At 33.1% G+C, this 24862-nt stretch overlaps 3 protein-coding genes across 3 annotated transcripts; 1 reads left to right on the top strand and 2 right to left on the bottom strand.

Moving 5' to 3' along the window:
• The first annotated feature begins 513 nt into the window (after window positions 1-513).
• LOC112278283 (cyclin-dependent kinase B1-1) lies at window positions 514-3024 on the top strand. The gene is made up of 8 exons (XM_024511534.2): window positions 514-954; window positions 1202-1346; window positions 1465-1526; window positions 1667-1778; window positions 1872-1965; window positions 2082-2151; window positions 2240-2378; window positions 2497-3024. Exons 1-8 carry the CDS (start codon window positions 749-751, stop codon window positions 2587-2589), a joined length of 921 nt encoding a protein of 306 aa, XP_024367302.1. The 5' UTR covers window positions 514-748; the 3' UTR covers window positions 2590-3024.
• A 1153-nt stretch (window positions 3025-4177) lies between these two features.
• LOC112278292 (uncharacterized) lies at window positions 4178-6779 on the bottom strand. Its single transcript, XM_024511546.3, has 7 exons — window positions 6360-6779; window positions 5897-5979; window positions 5451-5526; window positions 5202-5251; window positions 4702-4887; window positions 4535-4573; window positions 4178-4426 (listed from the first exon to the last, which is right to left on the bottom strand). Exons 1-7 carry the CDS (start codon window positions 6496-6498, stop codon window positions 4256-4258), a joined length of 744 nt encoding a protein of 247 aa, XP_024367314.1. The 5' UTR covers window positions 6499-6779; the 3' UTR covers window positions 4178-4255.
• A 12479-nt stretch (window positions 6780-19258) lies between these two features.
• Window positions 19259-24043, bottom strand: LOC112278255 (UDP-glycosyltransferase 72B1). The gene is made up of 6 exons (XM_073531858.2): window positions 22993-24043; window positions 21765-22823; window positions 21254-21541; window positions 20819-21098; window positions 20372-20561; window positions 19259-20257 (listed from the first exon to the last, which is right to left on the bottom strand). The coding sequence occupies exons 2-6, from the start codon at window positions 22212-22214 to the stop codon at window positions 20026-20028; spliced, it is 1440 nt and encodes a 479-aa protein (XP_073387959.1). The 5' UTR covers window positions 22215-22823; window positions 22993-24043; the 3' UTR covers window positions 19259-20025.
• Between the last annotated feature and the right edge of the window lie 819 nt (window positions 24044-24862).

The raw sequence follows: 24862 nt of genomic DNA, 5'->3' as shown, positions 1-24862 counted from the left end.
TTGTAATTATTGTATGTAAAAAAGTTAAACAAGCATTAAAATTAATGATTTAAATTATCTTATTAAAATCGAAAATCCCAAGAAAAGGAATTGAAAAAAATAAAATGGAAAAAGAAGGTGTATTCGCTCAAACGTGCAGGTTTATCAAACTGATAAATTGCATTTACATCGTACATGCAAGAGTATAATTTATTTACTTCTTTGTATATTTGATTACCTGCTCGTCATAACCTGACATCATCCTATACAAAAAGAGCAAGTTAAATAAGCACCCAAAAAAATAAACTAGAGAAATGACAATAAATCCCAAGCGCCAAAGAAAGGCCTCATCCAGGGTGTGAATGGGTGACCGGGGCCGGGTGACCTGTCCCGGCCCAGTATAGCAAAGAGAACATGGCGTGTCAAGCTTCTGCAGTGTCAGTCATCAACCGGTCACCCCGGTGACCGGTTTTTCGGTCCCGCGCATGCGAATTCGAAACCTATAGAGCCGTTGCTGGCCTCGCCTTGTCTTCCAAGTGCTGCTGCACGCCATCGCCACGGCCATTTCTCCTCCATTCTGCTCCCGTGCGTTTAGTATTAAAACCTTGTCCTACGGTATCGAGGTTGTCCGAGGGGCTTGCATTGTGTAGTATTTGCAGGTAGTTGAGACCTTGAGAACTTGTTCGACGTCGTAGTCTTGAGAGTTTTCTCTGTGTGTGTTTTTCGAGCCATAGTGCGTGAGGGAGCGAGCTGTGAGGGGAGGGAGACAATGTCGGGGATGGACAAGTACGAGAAGCTGGAGAAAGTTGGTGAGGGCACTTATGGAAAGGTGTACAAGGCTCGGGATAAGCTCACAGGGCAGCTGGTGGCGCTGAAAAAGACTAGGTTGGAGATGGAAGAAGAGGGCGTTCCTTCTACGGCTCTTCGTGAAGTCTCCTTACTGCAAATGCTCTCGCATAGCATATACATTGTTAGGTGCATCGCTTTGGCTGGATTTCTTCCTCCTGGATTGGATTCCTTGAGCGGTCTGGACGCTCTTCGTTGTTCTGGTTGGATTGTTGGTGATAGTATTCCAATTCCGAGTGATGAATGTTGTCATTGTGGCATAGTCGCTCGTTTCGATGCGGATGGGCTTTTAGTCCCGGCCCAATTGAGCAATGCCCTAAGGAGATGTGTGTTTTATTGTATAAGATACCTTGTATTGATGTTTCTGGTTGTGCAGGCTTCTTTGTGTGGAGCACGTCGAGAAGGGTGGCAAGCCCATGCTCTACTTGGTCTTTGAGTACATGGATACAGATCTGAAGAAGTACATTGACTTGCACGGTCGTGGTCCGAGCGGGAAACCTTTACCGCCCAAAGTTGTGCAGGTACATCCATTGTAGCATTGTCTCACATTATTCGAAACACGTCTCACATTTACCAGGAGGTTCAGAAGTAGACTACCGAGATGATCTAACTCTGTGTTTGGGTCTTCGTCTGTTACAGAGCTTTATGTACCAGTTGTGCACAGGGCTTGCGCACTGCCATGGCCACGGAGTTATGCACAGGTTACTGAGCTTCACTGATCCATCTTTCTGGTATTCCTCGTGGGTGTAGTCGGAATTCGTCGAAGCAGTCTATAGCGTTAACTTCTGAGCTTATTTAGTTAAGTAGAGTCGCTTTGACGTGGTACTGCATTCGTCTTCAGGGATCTTAAGCCCCAGAACTTATTGGTGGACAAGCAAACTCGGCGTCTCAAGATTGCCGACCTTGGTCTTGGTCGAGCTTTCACGGTGCCAATGAAGAGTTATACTCACGAGGTACGTACAGCTTGTCATGGTTGCGCAGAATTATTCTAACAGAAATTTCTCCTCTCTATTCTTGCTCACATCTGGTGATTCGGTGCCTGGCAGATCGTCACACTGTGGTACCGAGCTCCCGAAGTTCTTCTCGGAGCAACCCACTACTCCCTTCCTGTTGATATTTGGTCTGTTGGATGTATTTTCGGTAAGCAAACGCACGTATCTTAGTATATGATAGGGAATATCGTTTGTCCATGATTCATTTCTGATCTAAGTCGTTATCCTTTAGATTGCTTCTTATTCCGACTACTGTTTGTCCAGCTGAGCTCGTTCGCAAAATGCCGCTCTTCACCGGGGATTCAGAACTTCAACAGCTCCTCCACATCTTCAGGTTGGTTTTTGTCAGCTGCCCTCTGTAAGTGTTGTTAGCCAGGAATTGCCTTGCAGTTTCGCTGACAGCGCAATTTCTGCATGTACAGGCTACTTGGCACACCGAATGAAACGATTTGGCCCGGGGTTAGCCAGCATCGTGATTGGCACGAGTTCCCGCAGTGGAGGCCCCAAGAGTTATCTCTGGCGGTTCCTGGTCTATGCGCAGTAGGCTTGGACCTTCTCGCTGTAAGTTTTTTGTATGGTACCCCCAAGTCTCGGTCTTTCAGTGAGGTTGTGTCATTTCTTCATTGTGTTCTCACTTCAATGGTAAGGATTTCTAACGCAGACTTTGAACTTTCTGCAGAAGATGTTGGTGTTTGAACCTTCTAAAAGGATCTCTGCCAAGGCTGCATTGAGCCATCCCTACTTCGCAGATTTCGACAAAACCTCTGCTTAACCTCCAAGCATTGAGGTTATCTACATCTATGTTCAGAACCTACCATCCATAACGAAGGACACAGTTCACTAGGAGAACCAAGCCAATCATGCTGATTGGGCATCCCACCGCGCTTAGAGGCATTTATGTGCACTGTATACTAATAAGTAGCCAGAAGGACGTGCGGATTGACATTAATATCCAGCACTAAATTTCCTCATCAAATTTTCATGAGAGTCGATTTCACTCGGGAGTGAATTGAATAGAAGACTTGCTCGACTCGATAGGTCGAAGGATAAATGATCATTTGTGTCCTCATCCATTACACATGGACATTATCCAGCCTTGTTTCTCAGTTCTAACGCTGAGGCTGATATGACGATATTGTATAGAGGCAACAACAGGTTGCGAATCAATGTAGCTTAAACAATTTCAATGTGCCAAAATATTTTCCCATTTCCCTCTCACTATTCTTAAACCACTCCAACACGTCATTAACTAAGCCGATCATTAATATACAAATGTTCATTGGAATCTTCACATCTGCAGCTTACACTCCTTCAAATTCCTACTTTCTCTTCAGATGATTAACAGACTCCACTTAATTAATTGGCAAGTTGCCAACCGAACCGACAACGCGTTCTTGTCGCATCTTAATGCACGCCGGCTGGTAGAAGAGTCCAGCTGGAAATTTTAAGCAGACGATGCTACAGTCGGCATATTTCTCGTTATTTGTCTTCCTCCTAATAGTGAGATGATCAAGTCGTTCATAATTAACTGCGGAGAGCTGCTTATCGTCAGCATCATGTTCGGGGGATTGGAAACTGGTAGTTGTACAACCGGAAATAAGAAATACAGTCGTCTGATGTGCTGTAAATGAATGTACATTTCCTTCATGTTAACCTTCTGAACATGTACGTTTGCCCCATTGTCGAGGATAATTATCACTCTTGTGCATCTGAACTTCTAACGAGCAATCTGTCCTCATATCTGACGACCAATCTAGTTTCTGCTGTAGAAACCTTGATCTTTCTACTCAACATGACTCAGTTCAGATAAGTACTAGCTTCACATGGTAGATCTGCACTTTACAATTTTAGGATGGTTTGATTTTTTAGACAACACCAAGTGTACACTGAATGATGTACCAAGCTCCCTTTCTTGTTTCAATGAATTGAGTGGCCGTTCTTCTTTAGGTACGAAGTGGGGTTGATATGTTTCTGGTATCTGTCAATAAACTGATCCCCCCTCTTTCAGAACTATTTTCTGAACAATTAAGGAAAATAACTTTTGCGGATTCATCTGTATTTAAAGAGAGTAGATTGTGATTACTGATGTAACAGGTGTTTGTCTTATGAGTCTTTCAGTTCTAATTGTTGTTCCTGTCTTTTGCAAATTCTTATGATCAGTGACCTTGGTCTCCAGCTTCAAATTCATATGTAATAATCTAGGTCTAGGTGTCACCAGTAAAAAAGCTATGTTGAACTTCTAGCTGACCTGATAATGCTTCAGAATACCAACAACTCAACGCAGCCGAGAGCCACAAATTGTAAATGGCGAACGTAGTTAATAAAACGTGAAGGCAATCGTTCATACTTAAGCGAATAGATGGTAGAAACGGCATTTGGTAAAGCAAACCAAACTCTTTTAGATAATTTCAGAAACACTTGCTTATATTAACATTATTCTAACTTCTTCTCCGAGATCTCATTCTACACTCAAAGCATGCATTACTTAACTGTTCTAAGTTTAAACCCATACTAGCTTGAGACCTGGTGATGCCGTTGACCTTCAACTGCTCACGAAGTAGTGCGTTCTCATGCTCAAGGTCCTCGATTCTTTCCTGATGCCGCAGCAGCTGCAAATCAAGTTCACAAAAGAATATTTCCAAAAATTTAGACAAATTAAACTAAGCAGACAAGCAAATAGTACAGAATAACATACGATGCAAGGGAAGTATCCTTACTGTGCGAAGAATCTCATTCTGGGAACGCAACGCCTCCACCTGTAACATACAAGAGCCCCACAAGGTACACGAGTGAATCTTCTGATATGTCACTGTGTTATCAAGGATGTTCTTACAACTAACCAACATAGAGAATATATCGTGACACGGAGGCTGACTTGATTTACCTCCGTTTCAGAATTCTTGATGGACGGAGCACTGAGAGTACTTGAAAGTTGGCTTAAAGGCGAAGGCATAAGATGGGACTGAGAAGATTTCAACAAGGATCCACCATCTGGAACCCCAGGTGGCTCGATGTGTACTTCTCTATGGTCATGAGGCCGCAGTTTATTTAACACAGTTGCGCATCCTTCCTGTTTCACCATCCACAACAGCCTGGTGCTTATTACTATGGCATCCAAACGCTGAAATGCATGCAGAAGTCTTCAGGACTACCAACATCCTCACAATTTTGATTTGAAATACTTCAGGGAGAACGCAACCTGATAAGATATTTAGATGCTCGAATCACTAAAAGAATATACCACAAGGTCTCTCACTTCGTTTGTGAATGCATATTACTAAATATCACGTTCTTTGAAATGAGTTCAATACTATTACACCTTTGAAGCGGGAAGACCTGCTCTTCAGATACTAGGTGTTCCTTATCATATGAAATTATGTTCACCTGAAGAAAAAGCAGAATTTGTTGTGATACTCCAGGTTTGAGCGCCAATCCTGTCAGTCATGAATCACTCGTGCAGAATGAAATTACTGAGCTCGACTGCGATGAAAGTCGAGGACTAACGGACTCAATAAAAAGAACTCTTATGTATCGGTCTGATTACATCGGGTCGCTAATAATGTACTAATCAATCAACTAATACTCATTCAAACGTATGCATATGAGGAAGAGACTAACACGTAGAAAACGAACCAATGCCAAAGCCATGCCCTAAGCCCACTCCACATCCAATCCCTGCCTCCAGGTTCTTGATGCCCACTCGCTTAATCTGACACACTCGCATGCCGCAACGTGAAGACTTGTGCAACAAAGGCGTGATCCGTTTGGGAATCGCTGCGGGCTCCTAGCGGATCTCTGCAACATAGGGATCCACAGCGATGCCCCTTCTAGCAACAACCACTACCCACTATTTTGAGCCTCTAAAGTGTTTCAAGCGTACCACATGTTCATGTTCTGCTGTTGATGTAAAAAGACCGTCCCGTTAATGTGCATTGATAGTACTTGACATATGACTAATCCTACATTCATTACGATCAAGTCCACCAAGAGAGGAGGTTCCCACATTTCCAAGACCGCTGAATTTTCTCCGTCTACATAATGAAAATTAAAAATAGGAGCGGATGCAGGAATAGGAGTACCAAGCCTTGCAGTTGCCGTCCCCCTCCAACGTGTCGTATCATACCGTTTGCTGAGCCCATCACTTGAGCAACTCCAGGTATATCTGCAAATCTCTTCCTGAAGGATTACATAACGAATTGCACCCAGAGAGAAACCTCTCCTTTCCGCGTCAGACCATCGAGACAATAAGTAAAAAAACGGTTCCTCTCCGCATTTTTCCTGATCCTTTCTTTCTCTCACATAATCTGGAATTGGGTTTAATTACTAATCTGGTGCCTTTCTTTGCTTCACCTACAAACTACCAGCTCTTACTCTATAAGAGCTTCCCGTCCTTAAAAAAAAACAATGCCAACATATCTAAAGAAGACTGGCAAGTTCTGGAGAAGGCACAATTAATTCAGGCAAAGCAGAATTAAGACACACCCACAAAAGACAGACCCGGGATGAGAAGAATGAGGGGGGGGGGAGAACATCCACACATACCTATAGGAATTGGAATACCGACGCCCACGCCCAAGCCACACCCAAGGCCGAAGCCTGTCATCACCTGACCCACCCTCAAAACAAAAGGGTTCTGCAGCTTGACGGTGGACACAGACCCCGGATGCCTCACAGCATCCATAGCTGACGCACAAATCGCCTTTCCCCTTGCTGCTGCAGCTCCTTGTGCAAAGCAATCATTCAATCAATCAATCTTACTACGGCATTCTTCACCCACACCCTAAGAATTTGAGCTTGCTACATAACATTCCACCATGGCTCTCGGTCTTTCCACACACAAGAGCAGCAATGCAATGCAGGTGGGATTGCGACGCAGAGAATTGGTGGCAAGCGAGGGATGATGTCGATGGACTTCTGGTACTATCAAACTTTTGGTAAATTTGATGTTTGGTAACACAGTAGATGATTGCATTTTGCATCACACGTAAACTTGTTTCGACCTTCTAGAGAATTAGGGTTTAAGCATCCGGAATTGGTGATGTGGAGGGTCAAACCCTAATTTTAACTCTGATTATTTTGATGCTAACAATGTGTGTTCATATCGTTTTATTCTAACCTGTTTGTTTGTTTTTTTTGTTTGTTTCATTTTATTTTATTTTATTTTAATTTGTTTGGTTGTTTTTCTTCTTGTTACTGACTGTTTGAATGGAGTAGTAGCATGTGGACACAAGTACTCAGGTATTGATTTCTTGATTGTTTTTCTTCTCTTTCTAATTTTTTGACAACCAATGTAGTAATTGATTTTTTTTTGTTTTGTTTGTTGTGACTATAATCAATTGCAGTAGATTTTTTTGATCAGGAAGGAATATTTATGCTAAAGTGAATTTAAACATAGACTATCTTGGTTTATTGATTGGTTTAAATTGTGACTTTTCCATTGAATTTATACATATCTAATATTTATCATTTTTATTATATAAAAATATTGTGTGGAGAAGAATAACATGATTTTCAGAGATGACAAATAAATATAAAATAATTGTTTTATCTGAAGTCTAAGAAGTATTGTAAAAAGTTGGATAATTTTTTTAAAATATTCCAACTTTTAAGCTTTTAAAATATCCTCCAAAAACTTGGAATATGATAACTTATAAAACCACAAATTATTTAATCTATAAATTAAATATTAATAAACAAAGGCACATAATTATTTTTACTTTTGAATAATTAGGATCTATAACACCTATAAGCAAATAGTTGTAATCTATTATCTATTATATAAAACAACTTGTGATAAAATATGAAGAAATATATTGCTAAAATAGAAGTACAAATATGTAAAGAAAAGGGAACTAAAAACTACTTGCAAAATGAGCTTTGGATTTGAGTTCTTATACTACTTGTCTAATGTCTAACCTCATGGACTTTCTAATATGAACACATAAACAACAAGCATAATCAACGATGTCCAATTAACATGTGGACACTTGTCTTATTAGGCTACATGACGGTTTGGTAGGCTACGGTAGCTAAATAGTATTATCACCAACAAATAGCAACTATAACTTATCAACCATCAAAGTGATGTCAACTATCCATTCTATATTAAGTCTAATAGGAGTTACACACTCTATTAACACTTCTACTTAATGACATATTAAACTAACTCAATTTGATGATGTCCATCATCTCTTTGAATTTACAATATTTCTCATGAGTTAGACCTTTGGTCAAAACATCTGCAACCATATCTTGTGTCCTCTGAAAAACTAAGTTGATGTTGCCACTCTTTATGTTCTCTTAAATAAAGTAATGTTGAATTTCAACATACTTAGCACGAGCATAGAATGTGGGATTTCTTGAAAGAAAAATGCAAATTTGGTTATCATTGAAAATAATCAAAGGACCCTCTTGTAAAAATCCAATATCTTTAAAAAAAATCTTTAAAGCCAAATTGCTTCTTTTGTAGCATAAGTAACTATTATATATTCTACTTTGGTTGTAGATAATATGACCATTAGTTGCTTCTTGCTATTCCAACTAATTGCACTCCTAGCTAACAAAAAAATATAACTAGTGGTCAAATGTTGTGTATCAATATTTCTTGCATAGTTTGCATTATAATAACCAACCACTTGTAAACTTGAAGAGCTTCCACCATATTGTAGCACATGATCTGATGTGCCTCGTAGATATTACAAAATGCATTTCACTACTATCCAATGTTGTAGGCCATGATTTGCTATGTATTAGCTAACAACTCCTACTTGATAGGAAATATTGGTCCAAGTGCCTATCATTACATAGACTAAATTGCCAACTGCATTTAGGTATGAAATCTCTTTCATTCCTTCAATCTCTTCAAAAATCTTTGGATTCATGTTTCTTAACAATTTGCTATTAGAAGCCAAAGGTGTAGCCAAAGGTTTACAATCTTTCATGCCAAATCTTTTAAAGACATTTTCCACATGTTTTTGCTAACTAAAGTAGATTTTTAAAATCTTTAGATTCTTCATAATTTGCATGTCCAAAATATAGTGGATTTCTTCCAAATCCTTCATTTTAAACCTCTCATCTAAGTTTTTCTTTGTTTGCAAGATAAGTTTCTTGTTATTAGAGATAAGCATCAAGTCATCTACATAGAATGTAATGATGATGAAGAATCCACCAGTTGTCTACAATACATAAATGTTAGGATTGGCATGGCTTCTTTTCAAACTTTGTTAAGCAAAATAATTATCTATCTTCCTATACCATGCACTAAGAGATTGTTTGAGCCTATAGAGAATTTTAGAAAGTTTATATATTAATTATTCTTCATCTTCTCATACATAGCCTTTTGGTCAATCCATATATATATATATATCTCCTTGTCAAGATCTTCATTTAAGAATGTTGTCTTGACATTTATTTGATAAACTTCTAAATCTTCAATTGCAACTAGTGTAAGAAGTATATAAATTGAGGTCATTTTTGCCATTGGAGCAAAAGTCTCATTGTAATCAATACTTTCATTTTGTGAATAATCTTTTATAATAAATTTTGCTTTATAGTGTTCCATTAATCCATGTGCATTGTATTTGATCTTGAAAATTTATTTGCAACTAATTGATTTTTTGTTTATTGATAATGGTATCAAAATCTACGTTTTGTTGTTAATGAAACTTTGGTACTCTGAATCCATTGCTTCTTTCTACTTCCAAATATCATCTCTTCTTGTAGCTTCATTGATAGTAAATAGTTTTTGAGTGCTTGTGTAAAAAGCATGTGCCATATATGCTGAAGATATCAATGATTTGAAAGGAATCAAAGCCAATGCTAATTTATGAGTTGCTTATTGTTGTGCCAAAAGTTGGGATCTTGCACACTTTATCATCAATGAAGGTGGAAGTAGAGGTAGAATTGGAGGTAGGATTAAAGCCACACATTGTTGTCCAAGTACTTAAGCTTGTATTCAAATAGTTCAAACTGAAGATAAAGATTCAACAATTGGTTATTGGTGACCTTTACCAATATGCAAATCTTCCAGTGTATCTTCATTGTTGTTTTTCAAATTTGATGAAGTTTCTATAGGCTCAATTTTAATCCTTATTTCTTGAGGTTTATCAATAGAAACTTCTAAAGTCTCTTCAATTTTCTTAGAGTCTTTATATTAAATAAACTTATTATTATGATTCTTAATGATGGAGCCATTCTCAAAGTTGTATAAAAAATTGCACTTAGTACCTTCAACATAGCCTTGAAATGTACATTTCTTGTTCTTAGGATTAAGTTTTGTACATTTTTCATTTGGAATATGTATATAGGCATCACATCCCAAGATACAAAGGTGTTGTATTAAAGATTTTGTACCTAATCAAACTTCTTTGAGTATTTTTTCTTCTACAACCATAGTAGGAGATTAATTAAAGACATATGTTGCAAAGTTGATGGCTTCTATCCACCATGCATTTAAAAGTTGTTTATGTTGTAATATGCACCTTGCACTTTCAAATAATATTCAACTCTTGCATTTTGAAACTCCATTTTTTTGAAGCATATAAGGCATTAAAAATTATCTTTCAATGCCATATTGCTCATAAAACTATTTGAAGGCCTTAGATATATACTCTCCACCATTGTCACTATAAAAATTTAGAATCTTTAATAAAATATGAGGAAGTATATAGCTAGAATAGAAGCACAAATGTGTGAAGAGAAGAGAACTAAGAATCGCTTGCAAAATGAGCTTTGGATTTGATTTTCTTATACTACTAGTCAAATGTTTAACTACATAGAATTTTTGTATGAATATACAAATAACTAGCCTAGTCAACAATGTTTAATTAATATGTAGACACTTGTCTTGTTAGGCCGCATAATGGCTTGGTAGGCTATAGTGGCTAAGTGATATTACTACCAACAAATGATGGCTACAACTTATTAATCACCAAAGTAGTATCAACCATCCATTCTACATTATGTCTAATAGAAGTTACACACTCTATTAACACAACTTGGATTTAAGATAAAGAAATAAAGAAGTATTTCTATTGGCTATGAAGAAGAGAATTTGAAAAACTAGGAGAATGCAAAAATGTAGGAGTATTGAAATATGAAGCTTTTTGAAGCTTCATAGTTTAGAAGAGATTTCTTCCAAAAGTTTTAATAGCTTTTTCAGGTACAACAACATACATTTCTCCATATAAGAATAAAAAATTTATATAGTTATAAAAAATAAATTAGAATTGTTAATATACATTACTATCAAAGTTACTAAATTACATTCTTTGACTTAAGTATGTTCTTTATTTTAAGACTAAAGTCATATTCTAATTCTATTGATAAAATATTCGACAAATTAACAATAATTGATAATACTTTTACAATGCTATTTTTTGAAGAATAAATTAATGATATTAAAAATTAAAATATTAAAAAAAATTAATATTATTACATCAATCTTTAAAAACAATCAATAATCAATAGATATGTTGAGTACTATGCTTCAATATTCCTACCATTTTAGTATTACTTGGAAAAAATCAATTTTAAATTCTAATTTTTGTAAGAATATTCAAACAAAATAATAATAAGAAGATATATATACATATATAATTCATTTTAGTTATAAAAAATTGTATTAAAAAAATAAAATACTATTTATAAAAGTTAGTAATAACTTCAATAATATATCTTCAAAATACTTATGAATTTGTAAACTATATATTTATAAAGAATAGAAAAAAAATTCCATCCAAATTATATTGAATATTTGTTTCTTTTACTTATGTGAATAAATAATATTTAATCTTGTAAAAAAATACTATTTTTTTAATGATTTTAATGATATTATTTTTAATAAATATAGATAAAAATAGTTTAAATATATATATGAATACAAAACTAATAATATTTTAATTTAGAAATTTAATGATGATAGAACTTATTTTTAAATTATTAAAATATTTTAAAATATTATAATTCACTATTTTAAAATTAATTCATCAATTTTTTTAATATCTTAAAAATTTATGGAATTATTTAGAAATTTTAAAGAAAATACTTAATAAACTATAAATTATGGATTTTATATAATCTTAAATGATTTATAAACATCCAATTCTTATCAAAGGCTATCTTTATTAATCTAAAAAATTAAAAAAATAATATAAGTGATAAAAATATAAAAAATAAAAAATAAAAAGTTAGTAATCACCATACATAGAACTAATGTTGGAGTTACAATGGAATTGCTAGTAGAGCTTTGCTCTAAAATTTTTTGCACTATAAAAGTTAAAGTGAATTTTAGATATGGATAAGGTTGTGCTACTCAATTGTAGTATTATTAAGAAATATTTCTTAAGAAGCAATATTAATATCTATCAATTTTAATTTCAATTTTATTTTATTTCTATGTTATTAGTAGCAGCACGATTGTGCTTAATGATATTGTATGCCAAAATGATTAGAAAACATGCACAAGTAAGCATAGATTTATTTTTACTGTCAATTAGATTTGGCTACTTGTAGATTTCTACAAATAATAAGAGGTGATAGCTTCTTTGAATGCCTACTACCAATCCAAATGTTTGCATCCAACTAAACAATTTCTAAATGACTATTTTCTTTTATTATATTCTACAAGCTATATTAGATTATTATTACAAACTATTTTTTGAGAGGTAGATATGGAAGAAGAAGTTATGATTTATATTGTAAAAAATTTGAGTAAAAAGACTATTGTTATGTATTTCATTTAAGGTATGCCAATAGATTTATGCTCAAATGTATAAAAAGAGCAGCTAAAAAATCTTGATGGCTGATCTATTTTACTTGGAAAGAATCTTAGTTGTCAATACTTCTAATTTAAAATAACTTCAAAAGAAACCAAGCACCATATTATGCTTCTAACTTCCTACTAATATACTATTCACAATTATATCTTTTAACCTTGAGAATCAAACTTTAATTCCTATACAATTTGAAACTCAAAGGAAAATGAATTTTTATTTTTATTTTTAAAACACTCCTATATAAATTTCTTTAAATAAAAAAAAATCCAAATAATTCTTGCCAATGGCCTTGCAAATTTGTTTCATGCTTAGTTCATATTATCAGAATTGGATAAGATAATACTACATTACAAAAGTCAAAAGTTTGCAAAGAGATGGAGGCAAGGAATTTCTAAGAACTTAAACTCACATTAATCAACCTTGTAAAATAAAAATAAAAATTAATATTTATTAATTATTTATATATTTTAAACCAATATAAATTTTATTTAGCAATCAAACATTGCATCAAAGTTTGTATTTTTTTTTGTAATTTACGTCAAATGCTTCAACACATATTATATAAAATACTTAGATACAAATTATTTCAAATGCTTCAAAGCAAGTTAGATTGAATTTTTTTACTCACTTGACATTAAATCTAGCTATTTAAATAATTTTGGAACCTTCTATACATGTGATTATAGATTTATCTACTAGTGTAATTTTAGATTCAATTTTTTTTATGTTTTTGGATCCATCTATTAGTAACACTTTTGATTTATCTATTTTTTTTTTGAACTCTATCTTCTTAAGCATTAGGTAGTTCTTTTGCTCAAGATAAGTAAGACAAGTTTATTCTAAATTTGATTAAAAAAAATGTTGTAGTTTTTAATAATAATAATATTAAAGAGCCAAATTTATTGCCAAAAAATATTTATTAGTGATTCCAAATGTGAATACATTTGAGATATTAGAACTAAAAGTGATTAAGTTCATGCCAAATTCATTTTTAGTGTAGGAAGTCTAATTTAATATTATTTATAAATAGACTCTATAAACATACTTTGTTAACTTAAGTATAGAAATGTAATTGTATTTGATATAAGGCGGTCTCAAAAGAAATCAAAGCTTATCAAAAAAAAATTCTATACATTAAGAAGAGATTGCAGTAATTTATTAGGTGATACAATACTATAGTCTCTAGAAAAAAATTATTATCCATAAGCATTTGCATTGAATATAATTCTAATATGATGGGTTAGACAAGAAAGAATATTATCTTTGGTACAAGAACTTTCATCAAAGAACTAGGTTGCGGAAACTATTCACATAATACCAAGAATTTACAGAGATTGGAAGTCAATATTGAACAATAAAATATGGATATAGACATTAGAACAATTTGCATTGCAAAAATTCTCCAAAAAGAGATGCAAGGTTAGGTCCACACAGATTTGCAACTAGATTCTAAAACTCTAAATTTATTTACAAAGTATTATTTCAAAATGTAATATTTTTCTTGTCAAAGAGTACAAATTATGTAGCTCTAGTACTAAAAAATTAAGTAATTCTTTATAGTTTAATACATATTTTTATATTTTAGAATGAGCTCTAAATTATACATACAACCCTAGTGGTACTGGTATTGGAGGTGTTTGTACACTTATCTCTCTGAAAATTCAAGACTTAGTTGCAATGTGACTATCCTTAGATATAATAGAGCATTGTGAATCACCCTTAAAAAAGATTCATTGGAATTGTAAATACCTATGTATTTAACAAAAAACAAGAAAGATGTCAACTATAAGAAGATTTAGCAAAATGTTGCCTTTTAATTCTTATTTATATTTGCTAGAGATTAAAATATAGTAGAAAAAATTAAATATATATATATTTTTTAGATGGAGACTATTATTTAAAAAACAAATTAAACTTTGAGGATTATTTTTATTCTTGTCATTGTCTAGTTGATGCCTTCAAATAAGGTTTCTTATTAAATTATTCATGGAACCACAAAAAAAATTATGTGTGAGTCCTTGCAGGGTTGGATGGATTTTATTTAAATTCTAATTCTTTTCAAAAAATTAAAATTCATAATTTTTATCTTAAAAACGATTATTGACTCTTAGATCACTTTTTTATTGAATTTACACTTTAGCTAAAAAAATCTAAACATAAATCTTTTAACTTCAAAATAAATATTTTTTATTTAAAAAATCTTTAGATTTTTGAACATTTTCATGAGATATGGTCATAAGATATTACTAAAGGCTCTATTATTTCTTATATCCAAGTTTTTATATGATTTTATAAATCCTTATACAAATAATAAGTATTTTTGTAGACTAAATGTCACATTAATGTCTAAAGGCAAGTATATAAGGTTTATTTTGCTCTTCAAGAAAATTCTTAATACATTGGCCTTCAAGCTACTCTTAAAAATTTTATAAAATCTTTAAACCAACATAAAGATTGGAAATAAGAAGAAAAGACAATAAAAGCTTAAATAAAATGAAAAAAAATTGGAGATAGTATTAAAAAAACCATTTATATTGTAATTAAAAAAATATAGTCTTAAATCCATTATCACAAAATTTCAAGGTTCTCAAGATGAACTAAAAAGAGACTCTTACAATTGAAAATATTTTTATTTATTTTTTATTTTAATCTATATAAGAAACCTCAACAATGTGAAGATTTTAAGAAAGCCACCATTATAATGCTTAATAGCATTTCATGCTAGGTCACAAATAGTATAAATAAAAATTTATCTAAGCCATTCAATATGCATGAAATTAAATATGTTATTAAAGATATGGCTAAAAGAAAAGTATGTTGTTTAGATAGATTTAATATTGAATCTTTTTAGATATGTTGGCACATCATTAGTAAAGATTGTATTCCTTCAATTATCCTAGCTTTAGATACAAATTAAGTCTCATTTTGTATTTTCAAAGGACATATAGTTTTTTTCTGCAAAGGCAATGAATAAACAAAGTTGAAAAATTCAAGGCCCATAACCTTATTAATCACCTCTTACAAATCTATACTAAAATAATCTAAAGATGTGTCCAAATAAATTTCATAGAAGTTATTTACTTTCACCAAAATATTTTTTTCTCTTTGAGATTTATCTTAGAAAATATATTAGTTTTCTAAAAAACCATAAATTAAGCCAAGACCTCCAAAAAACCTCTTTTTAATTTATACATTGACTTTTCTAAAGGTTTTGATCAAGTTTCTTTAGATTTTATATTAAAGGCAATAGAATCAATTGGTTTTGATAATTCTTTTATTCACATGATTAAAATTAGTTTTTTAAGTGCAAGAATAGATTTATGTATTAATAAAAACTTTACAAAATATTTTCTATTATAAAGAGGAATGAAATAAGATACCAAATATCAAATGCCAAATGCATCTTATTTTTTCATCTTGGTTGGATTTTTTTTTAATATTTCTATTTAAAATTTTGTTCAATAATGCCATGTACAAGGCACTTCTATTTTGTAAAATCTAAATCAAAAAATTATCAACCAAAATAATGATAACTCTATAATCAAAGTCTATAAAAAAGAAGAAAATATTTTTTATTTGGTGGAAATTTTAAGCAATTCAACATGGTGTCTAATCTTGAAATAAATTAATTAAATTTTTTTTCCCATTGGCAGCTTAAAAAAAAAAAAAAAAAAAAAAAAAAAAACTTGCATAGACTAATTAGTTTACATGGACATATACATCTAACTTCAATATTAGTAAGTTCTTTAGATTTTTCTTTGATAGTGCAGGGTGTTGATCAATTCTTCATCAATAGAATGACAAGAGAATTATACTATTAGTATTTGATTAATATCAACATAAAAGGCAGAACTATTATTCCAAATAATATTTTATTTTTATCATTGTACTACTTTCTAGCTATGTGGATTTGTTTTATAAAGGCAATTCAAAAGATTAAATTATGAAATTTATTTGGTGAAATTAAATTTTATGAAATAGTACTAATGTTTTAACTTGGTCCAAAGTGACATGAGTTATTTGTTGCAAAGCTTAAAAAGAAGGTAGCCTCAACTATTGATAGTTCTTCTATATGACCAAATAAATATTTGACAATTTCTTAAATATCAAATGATGAATGCTAAATCTAAAGCTTTTAAAAATTGAGAACCAAATTTGATTTGATCATGTGCCAAATAACCTTAAATAGATCATTTAGTCTAAAATATGGAACAATATTAGAAAATTATATTCAAATATGTATAAATTTCTTTAACTAAATCTTCCTATTCCTTTTCTTAATATATGGATTAAATTTTTATAGTTGGATTTTTATTTTTCTTTAATTAAAATTCACCTAGATTTCTATAAAAGCAAAATTCTTTATTTTATTATTTAAAAAATATATATCTACTTATTGCAAAAAAATATATATATCTATATATGACATTCTTCTATTTTTAATAGCTCTAATTGAGAATTATTTTATATTTTTTTTTGAAAATATATATATATACTGAAAAGTAATATTTTTTTAAAAAAAATCTAATGATTAAATCAAGCTATAAAAAAGAATGTCCAATTAACATCTTAATATAGTATTCTACCATATTTTTTAGAATATATTAATATAGAAGAATATATATATTTAATTCTTAAAATCAAGGTCCTTAAAAATCCTTCATTTGATAATAAGCTATGTTTATAATTTTTGAAAAAACTTTTTTTAGATTCAAAAGTTTTTACAAGATTTTATTATTATTATTATTATTATTATTATAAGAAGACTTTGTTTATGGACTATTTGAATTTAAAAAAATACGTTTGTTTTTTTAAAACAAAATACAATGTACACTCTATATTACAAGCATAGTTTGGCAGAGTTTTTTTGAATATGGACAAATTTATTAGAGTTTCTTATAAAAACATTAACTAAATACTTACAACACAAGTCATTTCTATTCAAGAAATGGAATAATTCTTGCATGGCTAAATACATACTTGGTTCTAGATGCAACAAAATAATTAAATAGAAATTTAAAATACCTTAGTCTGATGCAATTATACAAAGTTATGACAATTAGCTGGCCTTAATAGTTATTCTATGTTCTTAATACCTTTGGATATAAAAACTTTAGTAGTTAATTTTAAGTTGTATTCCATTAATGTATTAAATACATACTATTTTTGAATCAAAAGATAAAATGATTACATAAATATGGATACAAAGATGTGATATTCTTTCATATTCAATTTATATAATAATATGCTAAAATCAAACACCAACTTTGTTTTACATTTAGATATCATAGATAGTTTAAGAGCCATGGTTCACATTATAAAAATTCAAAGAAAAGTTGATTCCATCATAAAAAAATATATAATAAAAAACAAAAAATACTTATTATTGACAAAAGTAATTTTTTAATTTTAAAAATAAAATAAAATAAAAAGTCACAATAAAGATTTAATATTAAAATGATCAAAACTTTAACTAAATCAATCCATCCTATCATAACCATTATTGCATTCCATTCCTATTTCCCTCATTCTTATCCTCCATCTTTGTTCCTACTATTCCTAGTCTCAATTCTCAACTCATGTCTTCCCTTCCAATCTCCCTTCTCTTCATCATCCTCCTAGTTATAGGTTAAAAGTGTTAAAATGATCCTAACATGAAATGATGTGTTGTCATCAACAATAACAACAAGCTTTTTATTGGGATGAAACTTGAGCTCATGATAGAAATATGATATCTAAAAATAACTTCAAAGTGTGAGCTGAACTCTCACCTCCGACAAAAATAATGTTGATTCCTCATGCAGATCATTGAAAAAGTGAAGCTAGGATATGATTGGAAAATTCAAATGGCAATTATTTGTTTTAATTTTTTAATTTTTAATTTTTTGTTCTCATCAAAAGTCGGGTCTATACTAAAAGCATCTAAGGCTTATATGGTCAAGCTCTGTCAACATTTTTGAATGAAATCATAGATGGATTTTCATGTTCTATTTGAATGCTTCATCTTTAGTGGAGATGAAAAAGATTGTAGTTATTAATAATATTTGCTATTTGGACATGTTTTCCACTTGCATGTGATAGTTTTGTTGATTAGATAGCAATTTTTTTTGCGGATTTTGGTAGTAGCTTCAATGTTGAATTTATGTCAGACTTTGATTGCTTTTCTTTGACTAAGTACTCCAAATTGGGTTTAGATAGACATAAGGTCGACATCTAGATAATATTGTTGGAATTTTGAGGTTGTTTATACTTGGAGAGATCTATTTTGTTAACCTCAAGTTTAGAGAATTCTTCTAATCCATTACTAAAGGGACGACAAAAGAAAGGGGGGTTGAGATGAAAGACATGGGTTGAGAACTAGGACTGGAAACGATGGAAATGGAGATTGAAGATTTAAAAAAAAAAAAAAAAAAAAAAAGAAAAAAAGAAGGAGAAATAGAGATAAGGTGCAATAATGGTTAAGATAGGATAGATCAATTTAGTAAAAGTTTGATTCATATATATATATATATATATATATATATTTTGAATTGGTTAAATCCATTGATTTTGCCAACACCAAGTATATTTTTGGCAGCCAATGGAAAAAAAAACACAATATACCTTGACATCCAATCAATGTTCTTTACTGTAATTAAAAAAAAAACAAAACAAAACAAAACAAAATGGCGCCGCATTAGCTAAGTGCAAATCAAGATTATTTGCACTGCTATCGTTGCTATCACCATCTCAGTACAACCTATTTCAACTTATCCCATCTCAATTTTTCCCATCCTAGCTTGGCTTATTTCACCCTATCCTTACTTGTTCCATTTTAGTCCAATCCATCTCATCCCATCTCTACCCATCCCAATCTGACATGTCTAATCCTTTGATCCTAGTAACTGGATAGCTTAGGAATAACTAAGTTAAACTTGTAACTTAGTTTTACCACCCTACTACTCCAACCAATGGTATTTTTTGGTGCTCCAACCAAATGTAGGCTTGTCAATTTTTTATAAAATTCTATGTTCTAAAATTGTATAAATATTTCTTCAAAAGAAATAATGTAGAATACACATTGTTAAGATTTTCTCAAAATTTATCTTATTCATCAATGTTTACATTGTTTTTAATGCATTACACACGTTTACTATAAAATACTGTCACGTTGAGACAGAGCAACATCTCAACCCCTAACAATTCAATCAAAACGGGAAATCCGACAGCAAAATTTCGAGAACCGCATTTGATAACATTTTATAATAATCAACGGGGGTTTGGCTCCGCGCGTTCACACAGGTGAAATGAAAGGATAACAAGTGTGAACAAATGCATTGTCTGCACAGTTAGCGAGAACGAACGAGTGGATGAATGTGGAAGTGGATGAAGTCGTAAATGAAGAAGTCGGGGATGAAGCTTCATTCCCAAGGCGGGGGCGCTGCTGCCGCTGGCTAATGAGGCAGCCCGGCCTGGGTCATCAAGGAGAGAAAAGTTTGGAGCTCGTGGGGAGAGGCGGCGCGCTTGTGTGCAGCTTCCTTCATCGCATGAGCGTTGGATTGTAACGCGCGGCCTTCGTCTTGCTTCATGACGCGCCTCACGACTCTCTCCACTTCGTCTCTCGTCACCAGCCCATCGCTGCCCTTCCGGAACTCTGCCGCCACCTTGGCCACGTCCACCAGGTACCTGCATCAACATCACCCCCGCAACGAGATGAGCGAGAGAGCTTTGTTTTACGAATCTAGGATGTTTGAGTGTTACGAAACCCATGGGGTGGATCCGATTGTGCAGGACTCAGACCTGCTGTTCAGATACTGCTCGAAACGTTGCGGCCAGGCCAGGATCGGCAGCCCGGCAGCCATCCCTTCTAGTGTCGATGTCCAGCCAGTGTGCGACAGAAACGCGCCTGTGGATGGGTGTCTGAGTATGCTTGGCTGCGGGACCCATGTGCTCACTACCATGCCCCTGTCCTTGACGCGGTTCTCAAATCCTGTTAGCCCACAGTGATCGCCCAATCCCACGTTGTGTCCCATTTCAAGTTAGTGTCGATTGTGATTGTTTGATAGCGGGCATCGTCGCTGGAGAACCAGCTTAAGTATGCTCTTACTGCCCATGAGTCCCTGTCGGTAACTTCGAAGGGCATTCTGACTCAGTTGGATGTTCCTACGTTGGAAGGTCGCTACCTATTAAGCAACCGCTCTTAAAAATCCACTCAAGATTGATTTTATCACAAACAGACGAACTGACCTTGGGGAAGAATTTTGTCTAGATTTTCGGCCAACGGATTGAGTCTGTTTGGGCCCCCCACCCACAGGAATGGTTGCTCACTGGCCTCTAACCCCAAGGCGAGTTCCTCTGCCTGCTCCCGGCTAAGCGTCCCACCAGTACCGAACGCAATGTAAATCACGGAACTTGGTGGTTGCTTGCTCAAGAATTGTATGGTGGGTTCCTCTGAAATCTCATCCCAGTCGCGCTGGATCAAATCAGCTGATGGGTGCAAGGGGCCTACTGGTATCACTTTGGGCATCTGTCAGAAATATTCATGAGGTTTTCAATTGTCGAGGTGTCGAGGAGAGCAAAAAATGAACGCAATGCTAATATGACAGTGCATGATCACTAACCAGGACAAAGATAAACGCAGCAGCAGAATGTGGACATTATCAAAGGTATTCCAGGGCTTCATATTTGTTCACTGAGGGTCACTGGCGTGAAGGTCGTCAAGGGCGGCCAAAACTCCCTCTTCAAGCTCCCAGAACGTGTGTTGACTAGAACTATTGGTGCCTCGATTGCTCTCCTCGACATCCGAAGAAAAAATTCGTAGCTGAAATCGATTATGTTCAAGAATTCAGGGTGTAGATCTGATGGCAGTTCTGAAGGGTGCAATGGCACCTCCATTCCTGGAATTTTTACAAGCTCATTTCGGCTTTTTTCAGTAAACGGCAACCGCCCCTCTGCTAGTAGCGTCGGAACCTAAAACTCAAACCAAACATCAAAAGCACACCTGTAACCATCCAATTCGACAAGTTGCACCCCTCTCGCTGCCAAATTAGCTCATAGAAAGGAAATTTACATAAACAACCCTGACTTAGATGACATCACAACATGACGAAGTAGGTGGGACGCATCGCAAAGAAGCTGCTTTGCTAAGAGTAACTAAAAAGAAGTTTTTACAGGTGTCATTCGAAGGGCGTACATGAAGCATGACTGACAAGTCAAGTGTTGATTGTATGTGCAGAATGTGACGGGGAATGTTGAATTTTGCAGCCAAAATTTGTGTCCATCCAACAAGCATGTCGGACAAGATACAGCAGGGGGGAGAAGTACTCGACATCAAGCGGGACATTGCACCAGTAAACGCGTCAACAAGCTTCAGTTCGGAGGATTCCTTCACCGACTCCGGAAAGGTACCAGGCGTGCCGTCGTATATCCCATCATCCACTCCCACCATCTGTATATCCATTTCCTGGATGGCTTTCCTATGTTGTTTGTACATAATCGATGTCTGGAACATCGACTCGAACTTCTCATAAACAAGCATCGTCACCTTCACACCAAACGATGCTAGTTTCGTCGCAAGATACATGAACGGAATCGCATGGCCAGTGGCACCCGGCACCACCAGCACAACATGGACGACGCCCATCTTGCTGGACCTCACCCTCACCAGCTTCCTCAACAAAAACCACTATGTACTTCAACTACTCTGCCGCATCAACAACAATCTAACCCTCTTTACATGTACAACCATGTGCACATTTGTACAAATATTCTCATCCTCCTGGACAAAAAGAAAGCACTCTGCCGAATGCGACAGGGTCACGTAGGTTTCAGAATTCCCGCTTTGCTGCAATCAAATTCTGGCCTTTCGATGCTTACTAGTTACTGTTTCCATGGCATTATCATAACCATTTCCAGCCAAGCTAGCTTGTAACGTGGCAGCACACCGTGGTCAATATGACGCAAGATTGGAAACCCAATTGTCAACACGAGTATGGTGGAATCTTTTTTTTTGGTTTTTTTACTCTGTTTTTTAATACCTTAACTGACATACACTCCACGAACCGAGAGACACTGGCAAGTTGCATGTAATAATACAAAACCTACGGTTTAGGTTGATTTCTCTGTGCCGTAGTCCAGGAGCGGAATCAGCAGGATTACCTGTGTCTTGAACAAGCACCTGATTTTGTAGCTTTGGGTTCTGTTCCTTCAGTGCCCACCACTAGCATGTTGTAGCTCCCAATTTATGAGGCCACTATTATAACAAAATAATGTAGAACTTAAATAAGAATAAGAATTGTACTAATTATGATAATAATGACAATGTTAAAGGAAATATACACTGAATATTCAAAGTGGCAGATGAATGAAAAGCTTTAAGGGGAATTGGTTTCAAATTAGGCCCACGGGTTTGGTTTTCCTACACATGCTATAAATATTACAATCCTTCATAGTTTGATTTGAGGCCATAAGTTTGTTACAGCCCTGCATTGAGTGATTGAAGGCCGTATAATTTGTTACTGCCCTGCAGTGAATGATCGAAGGGTGTGTATTTGTACTGAGCACTGCAAAAGCTCGGTGTAACATTATTTTCTTCATAGAATTATAAAATTTTGTAAATAAATGCTTTCAATGTTGAAATAAAAAAATAAAAAAAATAAAATTTAGGTTTGTTTGATGCAAAATAATATTAATGTAAAACTACAAATATGCTTAATTATGTTCAATTTATTCCTAAATAGTATTTATCTTGTAATGTATAGATGTTTCATTGCTTGGACATAACAAACTTGTTGTTGCATTATGATTTCAATGTACTTGTTTTTTAAACTTTTTGTATTAAAATTTTAAAAAAATATAGAGAATATTCTCAAATTATCAAATTGTAGTTTTTTGATACATGTAATACTTTTTTTGTAAATGAAATCTTAAATCAGCTAATAATTTATGATTTTCAAATATTAGCATAAAAGTTATGTTCTTTATATAATATTTTCCAACTACATAAAAATTTATATTTTTTTGATGAAAAAAATAAACAAACAAACATACAAACAAACAAATACATAGTTTATGTTATTGCACTTTTTAAGAATTTTGTAATAATCAACATTGTTCAATTTACGTGAAGTTGTATTTCTAATAGAGAACCACTATGTAAACACCTCCCTTTTGTGCCATGCACCTCTGCATACACATCTACCTTTTCTGTCATGCACACCTTGCAAAAAGCAACTAGTTTTGATTTCATATGAGATATTTTAAACTTCATATTTGATAATGATGAATAATGAAAATGATAAAACATAATATTTCATATTTTTACTTTTTAAAATATTAAATCAATAATTATTTGAAATGACAAAAGAATTAAAAAAAAATTGTAATATGAAGCAATAGAATACAAAAGGATGAGTATATATAATTGAACAAATTGTGGTAATAGAATAATAAAATTTTAAAAAATCATAATTTAAAATTAAAATTAGTTATTACTTGCAAGGGTGTGTATGGAAGGGTGCATGGCTCAAGGGGCATCCATCTAGTTAAAAGGGGATTGTCTACCTAACAATATTGATTGTCATCAATATACAAAATAACTTTAAAAATTATTGCAATAATAGCATTGTACTAATAATATTTATTATTATATTTTAGAGTTAAAGTTTGACAATTAACTTGTAGAGTTTGTATAAAAATATCAATGCTGCCACTTCTCTTAGTTTACATTAATATATATATATATATATATATATATATTAAAATTAAACACAAATAATTTGAGATGATTTCTACTCTTAATTTTTTAAGCATTTTTTTTTTTTTTTCTTTTTGTATTTAGTTTCAAAAGATTAAAAAAGAAGGCATTTACATCCATGTTTTCTGAATTTTCTAATTGCAAAAAATTCTCAATCAATAGATTTAATGCGTATTTCTAGTAATTATAACCCGTAGGTAAGGAATAAGCTAAATTTACATTATATTCTTTAATTTTAAGCAATAAAGAAATAACTTGCTTTCCCAAAAAGTCATCCATTCAACAAACTTCAAGGACAAAAAACAATAATTTAGCCTACCAGAAAATTTAAATGCGGTACATCAACAAGTCTATATGTAAATTAGTTATACAATTACAGAAAAAACAATAATTTCCTTTTTCTGTTTTTGTTTGAATTTCGTTTTCAGAAGGAAAAAAAAACACTTTTCCTCGATGCCATAATAAAAGTAATGTCACCCATGATGCGAAAGGATAGGTTCAGCATAAACAATGAAGTCTTGTCATTGCAACAAAAC

Source organism: Physcomitrium patens, chromosome 25 (genome assembly GCF_059467195.1).
Source record: "Physcomitrium patens ecotype Gransden chromosome 25, ASM5946719v1, whole genome shotgun sequence".
NCBI lineage: Eukaryota > Viridiplantae > Streptophyta > Bryopsida > Funariales > Funariaceae > Physcomitrium > Physcomitrium patens.
Note: the sequence above shows the minus strand (reverse complement) of the source record. Positions and strands in the feature narration are given on the sequence as shown.